Source organism: Myotis yumanensis, unplaced genomic scaffold (genome assembly GCF_028538775.1).
Source record: "Myotis yumanensis isolate MYYU_CA2020_CCGP unplaced genomic scaffold, mMyoYum1.0.hap1 SCAF_18, whole genome shotgun sequence".
Classification (NCBI taxonomy): Eukaryota; Metazoa; Chordata; class Mammalia; order Chiroptera; family Vespertilionidae; genus Myotis; species Myotis yumanensis.
The window spans coordinates 31,995,271-32,021,007 of record NW_027223769.1 but is presented as its reverse complement, the minus strand read 5'-3'; the positions used below and the strand labels follow the sequence as shown (position 1 = coordinate 32,021,007).

The window sequence follows — 25,737 nt, the reverse complement described above, 5'->3', positions numbered from 1 at the left end:
CTGCGTCCAGAGTGTCTCTGATGTAACTATCTACCTCTTAGGGGCATTGTTAGGAGCAATGCAGATGGATTGTAAAAGTTAATAATACTTCTCCCTCTTGTCTTGCACGTTGGATTCTTTATTGATCCTTGTTGCAATCCTGTCACTATCGGCTTTCTGAAACCTTGGAATAACTTGGCACCGTGTGGCAAGTTATAAACCGCCTTGCTAAATGAGTTTTCTCGCACCGAGGTGATCCTAAAATAGTCTCTCTCATCTCTATAAGCTCTCCTATTTCACAGGGGCAGAATGAGGTTTGGAAGAACGCCAGCCCCATCAATATGCACTGAATGATCTTCGGGGTTTGGTCTGTGTTTGCAGGAATTGGAATTGTGAAACATTTATGCTTCCATAAGCACACACACCTTTAGAGTTGCTATCGATTAAACGTTTGAAGTAAATCTCTCAGCTTTCTCATCTTTTTATTTGTATTTTTTGCCAGTTATAAAGGGGTCAACCAAGTTATTTAATAACCAAAAATATTTATAGCAACATAAAAGATTTGTCTTAAGTCCCTAATTAATTTGTCAACCTTGGTGGGATATTTTCCAGGCAAAATGGTGAAAGTATCAATTGGTTTCTTTGAGGGACATGGGATAAGGCAGAGGAAGAAAGAGATGAGCTAAAACAAAGCAATAACAACAAAAATATTTATTTTATAAGCACAACTTAATGGAATTTTGGAAATGGAGCTTACTGGGTTGGAAAATAAAAGTGTTTCTCAATTCCTGTCTCTCAAATAGTAAAAGAGCCTCAGAGTGTAAAATGACTTAGAGTAGAAGTCAACAAACCATGACCCTTGGACCACATCCAGCCTACTCCTGTTTTCCTAAACAGTTTTATTGGGAATAGCCATGTCCGTTGCTTTCTGTATTGTTTATTTGCCGATTTACCATTAGAAAGGCAGTGACAAATAGATGTGCAAAAAGTAGATGATCCACAAAGCATTTTCTGCTCCTCTATAGGAAAAGTTTGCCAACCCCTTTCATGGGGTTAAGTTCAAATAAAGGGTGTGACTGCCCTTTGTTAACATCTAAAGATTTAAGATGCTACTGCATAGAGCACCTTGGCTGGAAAAACAAAATTTTAGGGCATTGTCTTAAAGCAGGCTGACATACTGAAAGCAGAAGGAGATATTTCTCAAAAAGAATAATAGATGTGGTGTTTTGAGACATGGACTGGATCTGAATTGGACTCATAGGAAACCTATAAAGTATCAAAAGCATCATCAACATGACCAAAATTAACTGAAAAAATTTTGTTGTTGTTGTTAAGGATATTTTTCCATTGATTTTTATAGAGAGTGAAAGGGAGGGAGAGAGACACACAGAGAGAAACATCAGTGTGAGAGAGACATATTGATTGGTTGACTTCCACACCATAGATCGAGCCTACAAATGAGGTGTGTGCCCTTGACTGGAAGAGAACCCATGACCCTTCAGTTCAAGGGCCAATGCTCCATCCACGGGGCCAAACTGGCTAGGGATGAAATAGTTTTAATTTAAAAAGAAATCTCAGACACCTGGCAGATGAGAACACTCATCTGACAATATGGAATGTTTCTTGTATAAAACAAAGGATTTTGAAGGGATGACCCAAGAACACAGAGGACAGAGTCAGGAGCCATAGTAAACAATGAACTTGGAGCCATACCCAGAGAGGAGAACTTGGCTTCTTCCTTACCCTTGAAATAGGATCTGACAACAAGTAACCAGGTAGATTTTAAATAGCTATGAACCAGTGACCTCTATATCTCTCACATTCCTCCCCTATTAAAATGGGGATCGCTAGTCCAATTATCCATTTTGATTTTCACCATTTGCTTACCTTGGTTCAGTCATTCATTAAAGCAGAGACTGCAGCCAAGACGTCAAACAAGAGAAGGCTGAGACTTGGGAAGGCAGCAATTGAAGAATTGGGAAAAGATCAGCAAGAGCAAAGATGTGTCATTAGAGACTAATGGTAAGGCCATTCACTCTGTCATATTGCCAATTACTCTGTACAGATATGAAAGCTAGACAGTGAAGAGGGATAAAAATGGATTCATTTGAAATATGGTGTTGTTGGAGGAGAGCTCCACGGATTCCCTGGCCCACCAGACAAGTGGGTCTTAGAGCAAATTAAACCTGAACCATCACTAGAGGCCAAAATGACAAAACTGAAGCTGTCCTACTTTGGGCACATCACGAGAAGGCAGGTTTCTTTGGTAAAGACAGTAATGCTGGGGAAACAGAAGGCAGCAGGGAAAGAGGAAGATGCCATCTGAGACCGGTTGACTCCATGAAAGAAGCCACAGGCATGAGTCGGCAGGAGCTGAGCAGGGCTGCTGAGGATAGGACATCGTGGACATCGCTCATTCATAGGGTCACCAGAAGTTGGTGCCAACTCAATAACAGGTAACACATATGGGGTCAGCTATGGTATCTTTTCAGTTCAGTCTCCTGATTGAGAGAAGCTGAACCTGAGAAATCTCATCTGCATTCAGACCGGTTTCAGAGTTTAATAAGCTGATACCATGATTGCAAGAGGTTTGGGGGGAATCCAGGGATAGGGTGAGCATCTATCAAAGATGAAAAGAATAAGAAGGTTTGTAGAGAGAAAGTAGGCAGTGGTAGGCTATAGAAAATGGATATGAATATATATATTGCTCTTTCTATCAACAGCAATATATATTTGGCAACTATCTTTAGGGCACCGTTTTAAAGCAGGCTGACATACTGAAAGCAGAAGGAGATATTTCTCAAAAAGAATAATAGATGTGGTGTTTTGCGGCATGGACTGGATCTGAATTGGACTCATAGGAAACCTATAAAGTATCAAAAGCATCATCAACATGACCCAAATTAACTAAAAATCAATGGAAAAATATCCTTAGGGCTCTGTTTTAGAATATATATCGGAGTCCCTTTTCCCTTCCCTAATGAGGGCTGGCCGCAGGACTTGCTTTGACTAAAACGTTGTGCTGAAAGAGACCATGTGAAAGGGGACACGTGATGTGTAGGAATCACAAGAACCTGAAGAATCTGCTCTCAACTGGGAAACGGTCTCCCATTTGAGTTCGGGTTAACTTCCCAGAGGAGGAGAAACCCTTTTGAAATGAGGTCCCAGCTGTCCCAGCCAAAAGCCCGCCCAGGAGAGTGATCCAAGGTGCGCGTAGCTGAGTCTAGCCCAGACGGCAACTGCAAAGCTAAGCACAGAAGCCCAACTTGATGACACAGAGGATTGTGACTAAGTTAAAGGGTGGTTGTTTGATGCCACCACAGGGTCTCATCAAGAGGCATTCAACGCGGCATCACTCAGTGACAAAGTTCTGAACAGACTGCCTTGACCTGCATCTTGGATTCCTAAGTCCAATTTAGCTGAATATTTAAATAATATATTACCATAGCCTGTCTTGAGGATGGGTGAATGGAAGTAACCAACTCTAGGTTTATTAAAAGTTTACTTGGACCACCTTTAGTCCAGGTCATGACCATATGTGGACCAATTCACTAAACACAGTGACCTCTGGAATCAGAGTTAATGCCAAGATACTAGACCCGAGGTTGGCAAACTGCGGCTCGCGAGCCACATGCGGCTCTTTGGCCCCTTGAGTGTGGCTCTTCCACAAAATACCGACTTCTGCACATGGGCCACGAAGTTTCAATCGCACTGTATGTGCGCACCTGCACGTGGTATTTTGGGGAAGAGCCACACTCAAGGGGCCAAAGTGCTGCATGTGGCTCGCGAGCCGCAGTTTGCCAACAACTGTACTAGACAGAATGATCTGTGGACACTATCCTCCACAACACCTCTGTCCTTCACCCACTAGATGCCAGTAATACCCCACTCCTTCCCCAGCTGTGACATCCCTAGACATTGCTAACTGTCTCCAGGACTGCAAAACCACCCTCCGTTGTGAACCACTGGCCTGATCTTGGCACTAAAATTATTTATCTGATCATGAATTCTTAATGCTATCCAAAAGCAAACTAAACTCACAATCTAAATTTCTAAAAATATATTTCTATTGATTTCAGGGAGAGAGAGAGAAACATCAATGATATCAATGATAAGAGAGAATCCTTGATTGCCTCCTATACACCCCCAACTGGGAATCAAGCTCGAATCCCAGGCAAGTTCCCTGTCTGGGAATCAAACTGTGACCTCCTGGTTCATAGATGGACGCTCAACCACTGAGCCATGCCGGCTGGGCTAAACTCACAATCGAAAAAACAATTGCACTCATCTTAGAAAGGAAAAAAAAAAAAGAGTTTGAGTTAAGATGCAGCTTTTAGAATGTTTGTTTTGTGTGTTGTTGTTTTTCTTAAAAACTGATTTATGGTAACTGAGTTGTGCAGGCACTGAAGTGTTTGTGGATGTTTCAAAATGACCTGCTTTTCATGAACATCAAATTTTTGATCTATTTTCAGAAGAAAAAAGTGGATTGATAGCTGCTATCAAATTTGATAGCAGATCCTAGATATATATAAAAAAGTCTTCTTGCTGTAAAATTTTAGCTGCCTGTCACTTACATTATATTATGTCACAGCTCACAATGACATATTGCAATGTAATGCAATGTAAGTCACATAATAGACAACTACAATTCATAACTTTCTGAACTGGGAGAGTCATTCTTTACTGAGCAGCTTCCCAAGGGAAATAAAGGAATCCCTCTGCTTGAGGTCATTCCCAGCACTGATGTGACTGGCCCGTTTGCACCTCATCTTCTCATTCTGTCCATCCTCTATTTTTCCAAGCCACCTTCCTGATAAAACTGGCCTTCCTCCACTTCTTCTGATGGGGATGAAACTGTCAATCAAGTGGTTTGCCTCCATTGAGAGGACCATTTTATATTAACTGTGACAGACACCTCTACGTATAAACATGTGTCTTATTTCTGCAAAACTGTATTCAAGCTCTACTTGGAGAGATCTTTCTGATAAATCAAAACTGAATCCAGTAATTAAATATCTTCCTAACACTCTTATATGTCATGTACTTGACTGAAGCCTGAGACATAAGCAAGGCTTGCAAATTCCCAACTAATGGAACCACAAGTCCTATGTTCATTGAGTTCTTTTGGTGTATAAGAATAATTTATTTTATATGTCCAGAATTCTGCCCAAATATACTAAGAAAGAGAACCTATAATATTGTAGAAGCATATCTTTAAAATATATATATATGCTTTGATTGATTTCAGAGAGAGGAAGGGAGAGGGGGAGAGAGAGAGAAACATCAATGCTGAGAGATTCATTGATCAGCTGTCTCCTGCATGCCCTCTACTGGGTATCGAGCCTGCAACCCAGACCTGTGTCCTGACTGGGAATTGAACAGTAATCACCTGGTTCATGGGTTGACACTCATGATCTATTTGCAGCCACACCAGCCGGCCTAGAAGCATATCTTCTAATAATATTACTGAATATGTTAATTTGGATGAGATTGTGGTACGATAATTTCTAGTGTTCCAATCCCTTCCATAGGAATTATTTCTTTCAAAGGTTGATAAAGAAGACAAAGTACATAGTGTGTCATGTGACTTCCAGGTACCGCCTTTGGCATTTATCCTACCTTCGTTCCTTTGTTCATCACAGCAATTCTGTTTTCACATTGTCGAACACTCCCTGTCCTCGACAGTTCAAAGCCTTGCCCAAAGTCACATCCTTATTAATCACTGGATGCAGGACTTGTCTGATTTCAAGGTCTGGGATTTTTCTCCGAATACCATATGTTTGCCCACTCAGTATGTTGGAATAGATGAGTTCTTATATCCCCAGCATGAACTCATTCATTTTGTACAAGAGGAAACTGAAGTCCAAGGGGCAGTACATCACAGCGTGACCTTGATGGAATTAGCAATGAATGTCTGGCCAAGGGAAAGCGTGAAACTCAGGGAAGGATGATTACGCTCAGCATACCAGGTACAGTATCACCTTTTTTTCCCAGACCGCCCCAAGATAAACAGCCTTCAAAAGGCTGAGAATATTATACTCAAGCAATAAAGGAAGAAAATTCTAGTAGGCAATCTGCTAGGACGAAAGCAAGGCAATGAGTAACCCAGAAAGGTCCAAGGACATCAATTACTACCCTCATCTGTAAAGGACACCAGCACATTCATTCTGGTGGCACCTTAGACAACAGATAGAATAGAAAACAGCGAGAAAATGAACCCGATGTCATGTTCAGACATCGGCATTCTCTAGTTGCCAGGGACCCACAGTAAACATTACACATTGAAAGTTAGCTAAAACCCGTTCGCCAACAGGTGTCTGAACCAAGGATGCACAGGGAATGGAAACAAAATGAACTGTGTATAGTGAGACTTGAATAAAAATTATAATGGATCACCAGCCCCAGCTCCTGGGCAGTGCTAAAGCCCCAATGACTGAAATGTCTATGAATCTCTCTGTGAATCTAGAGAGAGCTCACCACCATGATCTAACCCTGCATTCAGAAATATGTTGAAGTGGATGGTTCAACATAGTTTGTCTAGTTTGGCAGGTGTGGCTCAATTAGTTGAGTGTTGTCTCATGTACCAGGAGGTAACCAGTTCAATTCCCAGTCAGGGCATGAGTCCAGGTTGCAAGATCAATTTCCCAGTGTGGGGTGTGCAGGAGGCAGCCGATGGATGATTCTCTCTCATCATTGATGTTTCTATCTCTCTCTCCCTCCCCCTGGCTCTCTCTGAAATCAATAAAAATATATTAAAACTAGAGGCCCGGTACACGAATTCATGCACGGGTGGGGTCCCTTGGCCTGGACAGTGATTGAGGCCTATGGGGGGGCTGGCCAGCCAAGGGGAGGGACCCCAGGAGTTTGGCTGGCTGGGGAGAGGAGCTGAGGGAGGTTGGCCGGCAGTGGTGGGGAGGCCATGGGAGGTTGTCTGTAGGAGCGCACTGACCACCAGGGGGCAGCTCCTGCATTGAGTGTTTGCCCCCTGATGGTCAGTGCACATCATAGCGACTGGTCGACCAGTCGTTCTGGTCGTTCCACAGTTCGGTTGCTGGGCTTTTATATATATAGATAGATATTTTTAAAAACACATAGTTTGTCTAAGCTCAGGCATAATGAGGACACCGATCTGAAATTCACATGGAGACTTCATTGGCCATGACACGATGTATATCACCACCCCGACCAGCCAAATGCTTTGTCAGAGCAGGAGCTATGAAACACATGCAAGCCAACTCTTTTTTATGTAGGACCAGTTTCATAAGCTGGGCAAGGTCCAAGAGGAAACTGTTTATGACAGTGTAGATGTTAGAATATGTAATCATTCCAAAATCATAGTACTTTGCAGGCCAGCCTGTGAATTTCTCCACTGTATAACAAAAATCCATGCTAAATTATAGCACTCTTCTTTGCAAATTTAAATTAGTCTAAGACTAAGTCCTAGGAGAACAAAAATACACTGTACACGAGGGTATATATGTATAGTGTCTGTCTGATTCACTGCTTTATTCCCAGTGTTCAGGGTATTGCCTGTCACATGATACACACTATAAAAATATAGGTGTGGAATGGAGGAACAGAGATATAACGTGTTACTAATAATCTCAGAGGACAGTGGAGGAGACATTCCTTGTGTCATGTGCCTGCATCAGCAGGTAGCACACTGTTCTGCAGAGCAAAGCAAAGCAAACAAATTAAACAGCATCTGATCAGCACTCTCCTGCTCTGCTCAAAGATGAGGGGAACCTGACTTACTTTGAATGATAGGAAATTATCTAGGTTGAAAAGTGTGGTAGCAGAGGATGTATATTCCAGACAAAGGAAGAGGAGGGGAGATTTAAAAAGCATTATTGAGTCTGGCCAGTGTTGCTCAGTGGTTGAGCGTTGACACATGAACCAGGAGGTCTCGGTTCAGTTCCTGGGTTAGGGCACATGTCTGTGTTGCAGGCTCAAACACCAGTAGGGGGCAAGCAGGAGGCAGCTAATCAATGATTCTCTCTCATTATTGAGGTTTTTATCTCTCTCTCCCTCTTCCTTCCTCTCGGAAATCAATGAAAACATTATCATTGGGTTTGCAAGTTCAAGCCAAAGGTTGCATAAGGGGCATATAAGATGATAACGAGGTATAAGGGAGAGAGTGATGGAAAATAAAGTTGGGGAGAGAGACAGCCATTATTGCCCTTTTTAAAGTATACTGGCACTGGTTGTTGTTGTTTTTTTTTAATCTGTTTGAAATTCTGTATTTAGCATCGATGATCTTCATAACCTGTCTATTTACCATGAGCTCCTTGCTCCTATCATTTTATCAACTCTCAAATATCCCATTTGTCAGTAGACAGAAAGCTGTATGCAATAGGACCTAGATATAGGAAGCCCAGTCCTATGGAAACCTGTAATTTTTAGACACTATTTTACTCTTTGATCATGATAATGAGTATGATAATGAAGGTTACATTCAAAGAACGACTTACACAGATACTCTCCTTTCTCAGTGATTGGAGACATGTTCGATCATTACCCCGTCAGGTAAGGCACCCAAGTAGCATATTGTTGGTTATCACCTAAGTGCCTTATTTTAGACCTCTTATTATTATTTTTGTTTATTGCATTGGGTAGATGAGAGAGATTCCGAAGGCTCACAAAATTGTAGAAGAAAGAGAAGAAGAGAGGAAAGAAACTAACATTTAATGAGTACCTTCAATTTGCTAGAAACTGAACTTAGCACATGTTTATTTTTTAACTTAATCTTTTCTGATTAAAAACAACAGTATTTCTGTTTTACGGGTAAAGAGTCAAGATTTTTCAGTTGTGTGTGCAACTGACTCAAATCTAAATATTCCTAACGATGAAGTCTCTGCAGTCCTCTATTGCTCTGGGCTCTCTTTTATCATTCATTTTAATTCATCCCAAGTCAACCTTTTTAAATTTTTTTAAAAAATATATTTTTATTGATTTCAGGGAGAGAGAGATAGAAACATCAATGATAAGAGAATCATTGACCAGTTGCCTCCTGCACAGCCCCTACTGAGGATCGAGCCTGCAACTTGGGCCTGTGACCTGACCAGGAATTGAACTATCACCTCCTGGTTCATAGGTTGATGCTCAACTACTGAGTCACACCCAGCTTGGCTGTAAAAGAAATTCTTAACTTCTGAAGGTACTCTTGAACTATCACAAAAAGAATAAGACAGATACGGAAACTATTCAAAATAACAAGACTTTTACAAAAAGCAAAGAAAATCTAGTTTTCTGGACCAAATTGTACAGGCAACTTGGGAAGTGGAAGTAAAGATCTGTTATGTGTTTTTATTAGCTTGCACATCGTCCTTAATTACAGTTTAGACGACAAAATGAAACATAAATGGCTTTTTATCAACGGAACATTGCTGGAAGCATAAACAATAAATTATGAATTACTGAAGCAGAAACTTTTGTGGATCATGGATGCATAATGCTATTCTGCATATTCAGGATCCCAGGTGGACCTCCTGCTTCATGCAAATGGAGTACTACCTCTCAGGATTCAACCTTGAGACCAAGCGCCCTGCTTCGTATTCGTAAGTGCTGACACCTTAGATGAAAGAGGCCTCTGGTCAGTGTTTGGCGCTGTGTGTGGTGGTGTGAAAAAGCCCACGTGTGAGCAGAGCAGATGGCGTCAGCATATTAGGAACATACACACATAGGTATTCATTACCACAGGCATGCAAGCACACCGTTTGTACTTGTTGCTTGGGTATGGTTGCCTGGGAAACCCAGCAACAATGAATCTGCTCTGCTGAAGGATGGAGGCTTTTGTAAAGGCCACTCGGGGAAGGAGATGTTCTTTCAGAAAGTCCTCTGTTAGCTCCAAAGCAGCCTGGAGTGATGGGAGAACTCAAGGAGGTCTGACGTGGCCAGAGAGAGAGGATAGGGGCTTATTAAGGTGGCCCTTTCAGACTCAGTTCAGCCCCGATGGGGCCCAGCTGGCTTAAGGTGGACACGAGGGGGACTCTGCCTCAACCCCTGCACGCTGAGCACAGGAGAGGCACGCCTGAGGACTCAGCCCGAGAGAGATGGAGGACAGTGGGGGCCGACTCCGCTGGGTCGGGATCAGGGAAACCCACCTGCATTTCCAGGCAGCACATTTTAGTTTTGTGACAAGAGAACTCTGACGTAAGCTGACATGACTCAAAAGAGCAAAGAGAGACCTGTCTAATTTCTCAGCTTATGCAAAAGAATTCCCACAGAGTATGTGTGCTGGAAGGTTGATACGCTAGAAGGGAAAGTAACCTTAACAAGCTGGACGTGGGGGTTAGCCCTGATGGGAAGAAAGCCGAGTTCCATTTTGGCAAAGGAGAAAAAGAAAAAAAGACAAAGACTTCATATTCAAAACCAGACCCAGAAACCCTGCAGCTATTTCCGTGACTGGCAAATATCGTCGTTATTTCCCCACTTGCTCCTCCTCCCCTTTTTATCGCTTTTCCTTTTATCTTTCTATTATGAAACCCTTATGACGGCAACACGTCGCTAAGCAGATTCCTTGCAATGCAATCGAGTGAGGACCAGGGTTTTCACCATCGCCCGTGAGCCCACTTTCAGGATCACTGTATCGCATCCCCACGTCAACGGAGTTAAAGCTGCCAAGAGACCTGGGTGAGGATAATAAGCTAGAGGAGATGGGCCATCGAATGGGCATCTAGGAATGAATGGCTTCATATCATGAGCACCGTGTCCCATTACTGATGTGGCTTTCCTATGTGCCAGGCACTGTGCTGAGGGCTGTCTGAGCCCTGGGTTATGCATGTGCACGGCAGCATAGGCATACCCACGCATACCTTTTGGGCAATGGGCATTGTTATCCTGGCATCACAGATGAGGAAACTGAGGCTTAAAATAACTTGCCTGTAGTCATTGCTCTAACAAGGGATGCTTCTAGAGGATAAAAAGACATAAAACACATACTTCTTGAAGTTGGCCAATCAGTTGAAATGGAAACCCTCCAAAACCAAGCATGAATTATATCCTCAACAGGTGACCACATTATGGACATTGAGGCAATCCAAGTCACATTTATTTCAATGCTCTGATCAACATTTATATTATTCAGACCAATTAACATGATTACCTTTAGAGTGAGATGCTTATCAATCGAATTTTGGTCAAAAAGAAGCTCTCGAGAAGAGAAAAAAATTATTATCATCAGGCACTTTGGTCCCCCTGCTGTCTTTTCTTAAGCCTAACCAACTATAATGAAGGCCAAGTACAATACCTACTTCTTTTCTTTCCATAGGCCTCCTTAGCGAGCAGAGCTATACGTTTTTCCTCATTTCACTATACACCTGATTCAAATACTTCAGTATAAAACATGAAGACTCCACTTTCACTACTGCTTTCTGGCCATTCCAGTTAAGACTTTTACCTACAATGTGCAGGTTGGATAAGATCAGGTTTCTGCAGTCCTCAAATTTTCAGCAAGATATTCCTGGGAAAATGAAAATGGACCTGGAACTTCCCTGTTTGTTATATTTAATTGTTGACTATCTTCCATTTTCATGGTTGGAATGGAAACAAATACTGAAATGTGGTCAGCACAATTTCTTTATTTTTATTGATTTTTTACAGAGAGGAAGGGAGAGAGATAGTTAGAAACATCGATGAGAGAGAAACATCGATCAGCTTCCTCCTGCACATCTCCTACTGGGGATATGCCCGCAACCAAGGTACATGCCCCTGACTGGAATCGAACTTGGGACTTTTCAGTCCACAGGCCGACGCTCTATCCACTGAGCCAAACCGGTTTCAGCAGCACAATTCCTTTTGTTTATAAATACACCCAACTGGAAAATGGAGAAACTGATGTCGGGGTCATATAACGTTGGCAATTCAAGGCGATATGATGGTTTGGTATGTACATGTAATATAAATGACTCATCACATTTTGATCTTTGCTTTCACCTCTATTCCTATTAAAGGCTGCTTTCCTGTTCTGGCAGATATATGATTCTCCTATATTCAGAAAGAGAATTCTATGTGAAATCACTCAACTGTGTAGGAGATAAGAGACAGCTAATTTCTATCTCATTTCGTCTTTGATTCTGAATTAGTCGGCTGAAAATTGCAGTAGGACCAATCTAGATGAGAGAAGGAGATCATAGTGACTTCAAGTTGAAAGACACAGCTGTGAGTTTCTTAGAAAACTCCAAGTACTGCACCCATTTCTTTTAAAGATCTCATTTAAAAGGGGGGCCATCCACCCATCAGTTATGAATTTGAATACTTTGACTATCTCCAAATCGTAACCTTCATCAAGTGGGAAGGGTCTTGCAAATTAGGATGTGCTCAATAGAGAAACATCAGCTATTAATCATTTTAAAGTCCATCGTAAAAAGAAAATGATTCTCACCATATTATGCCATTTGATTCCTGCCATGTTTTAAACAGAAAATAGAACATAGTTTTAACATAAATAATGTCTAGTATTTGGACTTGGTTAATTGCATGTGTGTGTGTGTGTGTGTGTGTGTTCTCCCATCATTAATAACAAGGAAGGAGTAACAGGTTCACAAGTTATCTATCTATTTATCTATATATCTCCAACATTTTAAATCTGAGTTTCTTCCTATTTGTTTCTACATGTTAAGAAGAGATGAATTGCTTTTTCTATTTCACAGTAACTATTCAGATACCAAAAAGTAGTGGTCTATGGAGCAAAATGCATGACTTTCTAGTACAGGAAAAGGGCGATATTCCAAAGACCTGTGAGTTCATAGCTTATTCTATGGAGATGCTGAATATTTGGATCCTAAATCCATAATCACAGTGAACATGTGTCCCGGTTTCCACAAGCTAGTCCTGGTTTATGGTTTTTACAGGCATAAATGTAAATACAAATAGCAACCCCTTTCACTGAAAACAATGTCCCAGGTGAAATAATAACTTCTATGGCCATTCTTTGCAAAATAAATAAACACATAATTTAAAAGACACAATCACAGCACAGAGAGTGTGCTTTCTGTCCTGAGTAACTTTGCAGTACCTGACATCTTCCCCCCCCCCGCCCCAATTATTTCATACACACACACACACACACACCTGTAGCTTTCATTTTCTAGTTCCAAAATAAAACAGATAATCCATATGCCTTTAACTATTCTATTACAGGGCTTATTGAAATGTATAAGGGAGCTAAAATATGGGTTTGTAAGTGTAAAAATCTTTTACTTCTACTAGTTCCAAAAGTTAGAGAAAACATATGACATTCATTCACGGTAGGGCTGAAATGTCCTCTTTTAAAGGTTTAGGGAATAATGAATACAGTACAAAACTATGCTTTTACTGACACCCAGTAACAACCTCTCATCCATTCAAATACCTATTTAGCACTTTCTATGGGCCCTACCTATAATGGGCATATCTTGAAACTACAGGAAGCACAGAAAATTCCAGAAACTCAGAACCTTTGAGATGAAAAAAGACACACCAAAACAAACCAACAACAAAAATCTTCACAGGGAATTTTTAAATGTAGGACATTTTCTATGCAAAATTAATGGCTGGTACCTATTAGTTCACAATCAAAGTAAGTATGGAGCTCTAGTTGGTTGCTTAGTGGTTAGAGAGTCAACCATGGGACTGAAGGGTCCCAGGTTGGATTTTGGTCAAGGCCATGTACCTCAGTTGCAAACTCAATTGCCAGCTTGGTCAGGATGAGTGCAGGAAGCAATGAATCCATGTGTCTCTCACACATTGATGTTTCCCTCTCTCTGTCTCTCTCCCTCCCTCCCACCCTCTCTAAAAATCAATGGAACAGACTGCTGAAGCTCAGAGGGAAGGCGGGGGTGGGTGGGAAGAGATCAACCAATGAACTTGTATGCATATATGCATCACCCATGGACACAAACAATAGGGTGGTGAAGGCCTGGTATGGGGTGTGGGGTGGGTTAGAAGGGGTCAGTGGGGGAAAAGGGGGGACATATGTAATACTTTCAACAATAAAGATTAAAAAATAAAAATAAATCAATAACAAAACATCCTCCATTGGATGTTTAACAAACATTGAAGGATTAACCAAAAAACAAACAAAACAAAACAAAGTAAGCACGGGTACTTGGGCATGGACTTCCAGCTCAGTTTGAAATTTCTGAGGGGATTTCATGTTAGCCATATTTATGTGACTTCCAGGAAAAAGAAATCTTGGCAGTATTAACTAAAAAATGAAGGCAATGTACTTGGATTAGAGTTCTTAATTAGGGAAGTCTAACAAATGAGTACTCTGTGACTGAGGAGAAGGCAGGATTTTGTCTCTGTAGAGTTAAGAAGAGTGGAAGCCAAATAAATGAGTAATATCTCTATAATGACTTTCTCATTTCCTTTTCTGCAACGCATCTACATTTATCAAAGCATACCCAATGAACGACGTAGCGTTATGTTAAAAAGTCAAGGCCATAACATATTTAACAAGAGCCTCAAATGTTATTTTCTTTCATAAAGGAAGTGGTCTCAACATTCACTACTTCCTTGAAACAGGACATAGCAAATAATCCAAACGATTGCCATGAACCAAATTTTCCTCTTCTGATTGAGCCCAGCTTTTATATAGACCATTCATAAATCTAAACAATTGTCTGTCGTTAAGCCAGAAGACAGCCTGAGACAATACATTTATGTTGTTAATCATTCCATAACAGCTGAAATTTAGACTTAAACACATCCGGGCCAAAATAAGCAGTTAAAAATCCTTGTTAAATAGACAGAGGCTAGGGAAACAAAAATGTACATAAAAATGTAAAATAGATTTTTTTCCCAGTTCCCACTGAGCACCATACACAGTTATGACAATATTATTGATTATATCCCCTATGCTGTACTTTACATCCCACGCATATTTGGTAACTGCCAGTCTGTACTTCTCAATCCTTTCACCTTTTCCACCCCATTCTCCAAACCTCCTCCCTATCAGAGAGACTTTTTATAATGATCTATGACCTTTATATGTAATAGGCAATCGTTAAGGGAAATACTTAATCCAAACTTGGTTCTCAGCAACTAATGACATACGGAGTGTTCCCCCAAAATGTATACACATTTTAACAGCTGAGAGCTCAATTTTGAAAATGAAATGCATTTTAATAAACACTGTCTTTTTAATTATTCAAAGTGTGTGTATACATTTTTTGGGGACACCCTATCCATTAAATGTCCTCTGTCAGTGAGAGACTTATAAATAAATCGGGTCTTATTAGCTCCAAAATAACAATGATAAGGAGTGTCGTTCAAGCAGGATTTTCTGCTCTAATTGCTGTTGTCAATGTTGGTATACAGGTTTAAAACAAATGCCTCTAATGTGTACCCACAAACCAGGCACAATTAGAACAGGCTTTCTCTAAAGCCTTGGTAAGAAACAATGATATGTTTCTTTCTGATATGAGTATATATAGCTGTTAATTAAATCTTAACAACTGAAAAGTATAAGCCAGATCCTCCCCTAACAGTCATGTCAGTATCTCAAAATTCCTGCAACTTTCATAAGGGTTAAACCTTACAGTCCATTTTCAAAAAGAAAGCGATTGAGGTATACCCTGGGATGAAATTAACATGCACATTAACAATTTGCTTATCTACTGTTTCAATATTGGAAAGAGGAAGTGATGCAATTACCATGCCATTAGGCAAATAAGCTGGATTCCGACTGCTCATGAATGAACAAAAATTATTGTATTGACATGTTCAGTCCTATTATGAACTCACATCTTATTTTCCAAGATATATTGTGCCCCCTTTCTCAATGCTAATATATTTACCTTCATTTTTCTTGATGGTAAAATTCGGATTGTTGACCATTTCTGGAAGAAGACTGTATAAGAAATAATGTCCGTTTTTGGGATCATCTTTGTCCATGGCACTCACCGTTTGAATGACCTGTAACAGAAAAGTTGACGTCAGCATTTCTGATGACATGGATGGTTTGAACCGCCTTTCAATTTTCTAAATGGTCATGGATGGCTTGTGCCAAGAATAAGGAGAAACACTCATCACTTTAAAACCTCAGCTGTGATGAGTTGATGAAAATTGAGGTCATTACCTTGGTGTCCATTGGGTGTCTGGGGCTTGAAATAGCATATGTAAGGGTATTTGCAAATTTCCACTGGGCAATTATATGTTTCTTTCCAATTTGAGTATATACAGGTATCTAGAACGAGATTTGGAATTGTCACAGTGATTGTAGTGTGGCCTTTGAGACGACGGCCTAGGACAGTGATGGCGAACCTATGACACGCATGTCAGAGGTGACATGCAAACTCATTTTTTGGGTTGATTTTTTTTTGTTAAATGGCATTTAAATATATAAAATAAATATCAAAAATATAAGTCTTTGTTTTACTATGGTTGCAAATATCAAAAAATTTCTATATGTGATACGGCACCAGAGATAAGTTAGGGTTTTTCAAAATGCTGACACGCCGAGCTCAAAAGGTTCGCCATCACTGGCCTAGGAGGTAAAGGACTTGAATCTTGAATCCTCACAACCCTTCTTTAATATTCCTCATCAGGTTGCATGTGTTTGCCAACTAGAATGTTCCTTGGCACAAATGTCATTGTAACAAAGCTTTCTGAAGACTTGCATCTGTTCCCACCCAACAATGAATACTGTTTTTAAAGCGAGTGGATAAGACATGCAAACAATGCTTTCGAGTGTGTCCTGAGATGAATAAATTACAGGGATTAGAAGAATTACCACCGCACAGAGAAACGTTTGCTCAGATACGCGTACTCGGGTCCCGGTTGAATGTGCTTATTGCATTTGCAAAGCTGCATTAACTTAGGGCGAAGTTATTTCTTGGGATGTCAGAGACTTAGCTTAATAATTCTCATTTATGGTTCTGTGATATTAATCACTTCAATCGGAAACCCTGGGCAAACGCTACCGTAGAAAACACATTATAGCTTATACTTCATGATGAATAACTACAACACCGTTTCTATAAGAGATGATTGTGAAGCATGACTGTCAAGGTGATATCAGATTCACCATAAAAAAATTTAACAGGGAAATGCTCTCATGTGTATGAAGTTTAGAGACGGCAATGATGATGCCTAATAGGTTATGTCTGTTAGAACAATTATACCCCATTCAACTCTGCCCATTTCACTAAAGAGGGAAAAAATGGATGGCTTCTTTTTAAGAAAGCGACATCATTGCCTTGGAACTTGTCACCTAGAAGATGTGAGAAGCACACTTTCAGAACACTTTTAGCAGCTGTGGCGATTTGCATTGTATCTGCTACGTGCTATGTGAGAAGCAATGCAGTAAGGTTATTTGAGGCCTGAATGAAATAACCTCTCTATTCTACTTCTCCATTATTAAAATGGAACATATCTGGCTTGGTAGATGTTTTACTTCTGTTAAGGACCTTATGAAATGTCTTCTAATTGTACTTAGCTCGAGTCACAATATCACAAAAGGTAGCACAAGATATAACTCATGGTTAAGAAAGAAACGTAGTCATTAAGGTGATGGACTCTGAAATAAAGCCGTCTTGATAGAAGTCATAATTTCACCCTTCACTCGTTGCCTGACACTCAACTCTGAAACTCAGTTTTGCTGCATCCCTAAATTAAAAATCTGCCAGGGTTGCTTTGATTACTGATGTAAATTCATGTCAGATGCTCAATGAAAATTAGTCACCATCATTATTATTGTTTTTGACTTTAGGGTCACTATTGTTTTTTTTAATGGCATGGCATCTTGATAAGTGTTATCTAAAGAGGTCCCCGACCTCATCGGATTAGATGGAAATGCCCTATGTCTGCTATATATAATCGCCTAGCACATTTGCCTTGACATTTAAGTATGGAGACATGCCCTGGGATTCCCCTTTTAGCAAAATGAAAGAATGAAAGGTACCAGGGGAGAAGCTGTGAAACACCGATAACCCTTTTGTGGACAGCCTATTTATACAAATATTTATCAGGAGAATGTGATAAGAGCCTTCTATTAGGCAACAGAGCGGGAAGGAGTTACTGGTGAGCAGGTGTGGCATCCCTTTACCCAATTTTGCTTCAAAAGGACTTCTATTCTTGGATGCACCTTCTGAAGAAGTAACGCCTGAAGCATGTAAGCACATGTGAAGAATAAAGACAAATAGCCCTGGCTGGTGTGGCTCAGCTGGTTGGGTGTCGTCCCAGGCACTAAAAGGTTGCTGGTTTGAGTCCCAGTCAGGACACATGCCTGGGTTGAGGCTCAATCCCTGGTAGGGGGCATGTAGGGGGCATGCAGGAGGCAGGCAATCAATGTCCCCCTCTCATCAATGTTTCTCTCTCTCCTCCCCTTCTTCTCTCTCTAAAAATCAATAAAAATCTTTTAAAAAAAGAATAAAGGCAAATAGAAGATTTCTTGAAAATCTGTGGTGGAAATCATTCATAACTAAATGCATTCTAATAGTATAGTTAGCAGGTAGAGCTGCTATAGACAATACCTTTCTTAATGTTTCTAAGTCATCTACAAGAAAAAGACACATACATGCTGGCTAGTGGCAGCTACACAAGTTATTTAATTAAGCCACCACTACCCAAACAATAAAAAAACATTAATAATTTAGCTTACCTCAAATAAAGGAGCATAGCTGCCTATTATACCACATCTTAGAAGTTTGGTGCAAACATTACGCCTGCAATGAACATGCTTTTCCCACCATTTGTTTAAGCCAATAACTCTGTTAGATGTGCACCTTTTTTAAAGCCTACTCAACCGCAAAGTCTCAGGGTGGGGTCTAGAAGTCTACATCTTAGTCTTCTAGGATGGTGATTCTGCTGCATGCATCGGTCTGAGAACTGTTTTGAGCCCAGGGAGGGGGTTGGTGTCGAGAGCTCCCACATTATTATTCATTAGGAGCCTTTGCATTGTCAACCTCACCCCACGCTCAGTGCAGAATGTGCTGCGGAAAAAGGGATGAAACGGTAAATCTGTAAATCAACTTCCGAATAGCCTGTGAACTGGAAATGGCTAAGACTTTGGTTGGAACCGTTTTTGACACCTCGTTTTCTTTTCATGCAGATGGCCACTGTCTGGTCATTTTATCTCAGCGTAGACGCCTGGTAGATCACTTGAAGGACTTTCTGCCATTAAAATGCATTAGGTGCCCATCTTAAAAAGGCCGGCATTTTCATTGATGTAAGAACATCTGAATACACTTAGCTTTAATCAATAGAAGAAAAAGAACACGTTTATGCAAGGAAGTGCCTCTCCACACAAGACTTTTTACAGACACACAGAAGAGATGGCAAAGGAAGGCCGCACACATGTCCCACGGAGAGCTCCTGTGACATCAATTAATTTTTATATAATTGGACCGGTATTTCATGAAAATGACGAAAACAATTGTGGAGAGTACACAGTTTTTTCTAGAGTACGTGTCAAGCATGCAGTTAAAATATTTTCCCTTCTACCAATAAAGTTAGAATATAATTGAAAAATCTAATGTTTAGTAATTTATTGTGGAATAATTTAAAAGGAAGCTGAGAGCTAACATACCTCTCTATCAGAAAACCTAAGTATACGTGGATGTTGGGATGAGGAAGTAAATTCTAGGGCCCTGCTTGGGTTTCTATGGCAGCAGACGGCTGTTTGTTTCTCTGAGACTACTGATTTGAAATAACCTGAGGCATGACACAGAAAACAATGAGCATTGTGGGGCCATATCATAATTCAGATTCTGTTTCAAAAAAAACTATTCATTGTTTATCAATAACACTATGCCTAAGTTAGATACTTACTAGCAGAATTTATTAAACTTTATTTTAGACTATTTTATATTTACTCAAAAATATTTAATAGTGGCCAGAGTGGTTCAGTGGTTGACCGTTGACAATTCCTGGTCAGAGCACATGCCAGGGTTTTGGGCTCCATCCCCAGTGTGGGGCGTGCAGGAGGCAGCCAATCGATGATTCCCTCTCATCATTGATGTTTCTATCTCTCCTTCTCCCTTCCTCTCTGAAATCAATAAAAATATATTAAAAAATATTTAATAGCTGTAGGCCATTACTGTCAGTAACTTTTTTTAAAAATATGTCTTATTGATTTTTTACAGAGAGGAAGGGAGAGGGATAGAGAGTTAGAAACATCGATGAGAGAGAAACATCGATCAGCTGCTTTCTGCACACCTCCTTCTGGGGATGTGCCCACAACCAAGGTACATGCCCTTGACCAGAATCAAACCTGGGACTCTTCAGTCCACAGGCCGATGCTCTATCCACCTAGCCAAACCGGTCAGGGCTGTCAGTAACTTTTTAAAAGGCAAGTAGTCAGCAAACAAATACATTTCTGATTATCTGATCTGTTAACAACCAAAAAAACTATCACGGGATCTATTAGAATATCTCCTATCAGTTCCTGTCTATATTATTCATTGATTTATTTTGTTCTGAGGTGATGAGTTCCTATTTTGTTTTGTTTGTTTCTCCCTCTCTGCCATTGCAAAAGTGTCTGGCTTTTTTTTTTTTTTTTTTTTTAGGGGAAGTAGATGAGAGAGGGAAAGACAGAGAGAAACATTGATGTGAGAAACACATGGATTGTTTGTCTCCTGCATGCGCATGCGCCCAGACCAGGGCCTTGGCGGGGAAGAGCCTATAGCTAAGGTACCTGCCTGGAACTGAACCCTGGACCCTTTGCTCCACAGGCTGATACTCTGTCCACTGATCCAAATAGGCTAGGGCAACAGTCACTTTCTTAGGTAAAACTTGACTTTCTCTTTCTTAGAAGATTTTTCTGTAATGAATTGGAAGGGGGTGAAGGAGAGAAGAGGAAGTCAAAGGTGGTGCAGAAAAGACAGTAGTGATTTTGGTTTTCTACTGCTTCTTCTGCTAATCATTGTCTATTTATTTCTGATTATCAATATGAGCTTTCCTGGAATGCTAACTTCTATTTCTTTTTCTTTTTATTGATTTCATAGAGGAAGGGAGAAGGAGAGATAGAAACATCAATGATGAGAGAGAATCAATGATAGGCTGCCTCCTGCCTGCCCCCTACTGGGGATCGAGTCCCCAACCCAAGCATGTGCCCTGACAGGGAAATGAACCATGATCTCCTGGTTCATAGGTCAACGCTCAACCACTGAGCCATGCATTCAATATGCATACAAGATAAACCAGTTATAACACTGATAAATTTTTAAAAAAGAAGAAAATAATAGGAATGTGAGAAATTATACTAAAATTCACACCATAACCCAGTTATTCTCAATTATTTCAATACTGAATAATATAGTTCATATTACCACCATTCATATCCATTAGCACCATTAATGGATAGGTCCTGGATATTTGTTAAAAATAAGTTGCATAGTAGTCCAGTCTCTACCAAGACTTTAATTTTTCTACCCAAAGTGTTTCCCCATGTTCCATTTTTTCTGCATGAACAAATTCCTTGCCTTTACAAAGTATTAGATGGCCATTCAGAGCATGTACCTGGGGGTCCGGCCTAGAGACAGCACAGCAGGGGAATGAATGGAGATGAAGCTGTACGTGAGTCTTTTAAACATGAAGTCCCCGGTCCTTTGGGGGACACCCGGGCCTTTCTTTCATAAATTCACTGTAGCCCTTCCAACATTCTCTGTAATTTCAGTCTCTTTTCACTCCCCTTCCCTTTACTAAACTAAGTTGGGGTAAAATGCTACAGAGAAAGGGCTCCTGGAAAATGTGTTTATACAAAATTGGGATTTTCCATTTCCTCCTGCCTCGTATTTTATTTTGCTGGACCCTGAATATTTTATGTGTATTGTATACACCTCTGAAATGATTTTTTCCCTAAATCACTCTACCACTCGCTTTGCTTTGAAAACCTCATTAGTAGGATAAAACCCACAGTTATTAACACGGCTTTGAAATCTCAACTGCCTTTTCACACTTTCCTCCTCTCTATCTTCTACTCTGTTATCTCCCAGCAATATTTCCTGATGCTTCCTGGACATTAGGAACATCACTTCCTCCAGTGAAACTGTATCCTGTTGTTTACTTTCCTGGAGCAAGATTTTCCCAGCTGAGTGCCATTTACCACCAGTTCTATAGTTTTCTCTGAAGGAAATTTGAAAGATTTTATAATCAGATCTGTTTGCTAGACACCAAATACCATATACTAGTAGTCCTTTGGCAACTCATGTATTTATAAATGCAAGGGAACCTTACAGTTAAACAAAACCAACAAATAGTCATTAACTTTAACACAGTGGTTCCCAAACTTATTAGGTCAAACACACACACACACACACACACACACCCCACACCATATATTGACATTCTATACCCTACAAGTGTTTCTCAGGCACTCAATTTAGGAAACACTATCATTGCTCTGCCCATGAGGCTCAATGGTTGTGCATCAACCTATGAACCAAGAGGTCACGTTTTGATTCCAGGTCAAGGCATATGCCCAGGTTGCGGGCTCCATCCCCAGTAGAGGGTGTGCAGGATGCAGTAGATCAATGATTCTCGTCCATCATTGTTATTTTTGTCTCTCTCCCTCTCTCAAATCAATATAAATATATTTATTTTAAAAAAAGAAACACTATCATCTGAAACTCCATCTGAGTCATAAAAGCCTGGAAGACCTTGTAAAGACCTTGGGAAGGTGCTGTGTCTAGATAGCTTGTTGGTTGTCAAACTTTCTTTTTGCTTCTCTGTCATTCGAATAACATGTCAGCTCCGCTTGGTACCAGATCTTACCCAATTTACGTCACTAGCAGCAAGCCTAAAAGCTTCCACAATCTAGTGTCAATTCTACTTTCTTCTAAAAGGCATGCTCATCAGCATGGCTTCCATGAGCAAGTGGAAACAGAACAAGCATACACATGCGGCCACCTTGCTCCCAGCCTAAATACTCATTCAGTAATTTGTAGGTTGACAATAAAACGAGGGGAATACATCAATCTGTAACAGCCCGAACATTTAAAATAATCCTCTGCACCATTTTTCTGTGGTCACCAATCTCATTTAGGTGAGGGGCCGGAGTAAAACACGTGGCATCTAGATTCACACAAGATGTTCAGCTACCGCAGACAGAAGCTGCAAGTGTGACCTCAAAAAAGATGTAGATGGAGTGTGTTCCTACAAGTTGATTCTAGTGGATTAAAAAAAACATAATTCTATTAACTCACCAATTCATATGTGGAGGAATTAAGTAGGAGTCCTTCCCTCACCCTTGACAAATAAAACATTTGTAAATGTTTTACAGGAAACATTCTCTAAGAAAATGTTTGACAGAAGAGGAGTTGTTCCAACGTAGGAGACTAGATTGTCCCATTATACTAGTATTAATCCATTTACTAGTAGAGATTATTTAAGGTATTTCGATCCAAATCAAAGCTCACGAAGATATAACAACAAGAAAAATAAAAACAACAAATACAATGCTAATAAAGTAAGCAAAGAAAAAATAAGGAAAGACTCATGGACACAGACAACAGTATGGTGACTGCCAGAGGGAAGGGGATGTGGGGCGGTAGGAGAGGATAAAGGGGGGTTAAATGGTGATGGAAGGAGATTTGACTTGGGGTGGCGAACACACAATACAATATACAGATGATGTGTTATAGAACTGTACACATGAAACCTATCAAATTTTTATTAGCCAATGTCATCCCAATAAATTCAATAAAAATAAATAATAAAGACAAAAAAACCAACAAATACAATACTAAAATATAGTTTGCTTGTAGACTGTGAGACTAGCTGAAATAAATACTACTAATTAGAAAAATTATTCATTGAGCACCTACAACATGAGATACCCTCAACACATGAGAGTTTAAACTAAGAGAGAGTGAGGCCCAAAGAAAAGAAACAAGTAAATGGTAGAGCTGTGACTCACACTTAGATGTTTCTAGTGTCAAATTTTCCACGATCTTTTTTAAAGTTATGCTTTTCCTTCTGTCAAAGTTGTGCTCAAAAAGTCATACTTCCACTAATGGCTCTCTTGAAATATGCTTTGTTACAAATGATTTCCTCAAATATTGCTTTATGCATTCCACTAATTTACCATGTCCTTACTCCTGCCAAAATAAAATGAAAATAGTGCTTTATGCATTTGGTCGAGGCCATCAATTTCATTCATTGTAAAACCAACCCTGTCTCCCTCTTGTGTATGCAGACAGGCCCTGAGAGGTGCCTGCTGGCAGGGAAGTTAAAATTACTTCTCCTCTATGTACTGTTTCATGAAGGCGATAAAATGCCGTAATTGCATTTCATTGTTTTGCATTTATTAAAGACCAACAAGAACTGAAAAATAAATAAATGAAGTAGCAAACTCATTCATTGCTGGTGTTTAGCAAGAGATAATGATCTTAACTTTTCTTATTAAGCTTTATTTATTTTCACTTAAGTTTTCATGGACTGCTTTTGAAGAAAGCGTTATCGATCGCAGGAGTTGATTTTTGTTTTCTTTCGAAAAAGCTCACTCTGGGTCAGAATCTCATTCTCATTACTGTTTTTCTAACACAGGCAATGGAATTTCAAAATCTATTCCCTTGGGAAGCAGTGCCAGACTGGAGAAAGTACAGGGACTGGGGCACCTTCAAGAACAGACTTTGAAACCCATCTCTGCCACTTTCCATGGCCTTAAGGGAGAGCCTTTCTCTTGGCTAGTCTCAGCTCCCACATCTGGGACATGTGATGGCCACACTAACCTCTCAGGGATAATGAGTACATGCTAGATATCTGTATATATTATTTTATTCATGCAGCTCTTGTAATCCCTTCTCCATCTCTACTGCCACCACCTAGACCAGACTACTGTCCATCTTTGGCACATACAGCCTTTCTTTTTTATTGATTTCAGAGCGCGGGGCGGGGGGGGGGGGGGGGGATAGAAACATCAATGATGAGAGAGAATCATTGATTGGCTGCCTCCTGCACACCCCACACTGGGATCAAGCCCACAACCCAGGCATGTGCCCTGACCGGGAATCGAACCATAACCTCCTGGTTTTTAGGTTGATACTCAACCAACCACTGAGCCATGCCAGCCAGGCAAATACAGCCTTCTTAATGTTCCTTCTGCTTAATTATGCATCTATGTGTGTGTGTGTGTGTGCATACATTTAATTCAAATGTAAAACTTTTTGTCCAATCTCATTCTTGCTTATTCCATTCTTATTATACTTGCTTATTACACTTATGATCAGCCACAGACGTCTTCAATTCTTCAGACAAACCCAGGTCTTTCTCCCTTTTGGGTCCTGGCACAAGCTTCTCCTGTGGGCTAGAAGGTCTGGCTCCACTCCCAGCATGCCTTGCCCTTTCTCATTGCTCAGTTTTAGCTTCCATGATACCATTCACAAGGTAACTTTCTTGGACAACACTGTATAAAATAGATCTTTGCTTTTTCATTGTTTCCTCCAGACTAGTTGCATTACTGCTTCTTTAGCCCACTTTTAAAAATGTAAACATATCATTTATTCATTTTACTTTTTGTATAATCTCCCTTCGTTATTAAGTTCCACGTCCAGCCAGAGCGACTCAGTGGTTGAGCATCAACCTGTGAACCAGGAGGTCATGGTTCAATTCCCGGTCAGGGCACATGCCCAGGTTGCAGGCTCCATCCCCTGTGGGGAGTGTGCAGAAGGCAGCCAATCAATGCTTCTCTCCCATCAGTGATGTTTCTCTCTCTTCCTCTCCCTTCCTCTCTGAAATCAATTTAAAAAAAGTTCCACAAGAGAGAACACTTTTTTGGTCATTTTCATGTTATTTTCCCAGGTTCATATGAGAATATTTAGCATCTTGAGGCTGCAC

At 40.3% G+C, this 25,737-nt stretch overlaps 1 protein-coding gene across 4 annotated transcripts in view; it reads right to left on the bottom strand.

Annotated features, from left to right (window-relative positions):
- Positions 1-25,737, bottom strand: part of CDH8 (cadherin 8) — a 308,272-nt gene that overhangs the window by 24,144 nt on the left and 258,391 nt on the right. For all 4 annotated transcript variants that reach the window (XM_070398065.1, XM_070398063.1, XM_070398066.1 and 1 more), the window contains exon 10: positions 15,759-15,876. In XM_070398065.1, the coding sequence (XP_070254166.1) occupies positions 15,759-15,876 (118 nt within the window). The remainder of the gene's footprint in view (positions 1-15,758; positions 15,877-25,737) is intronic.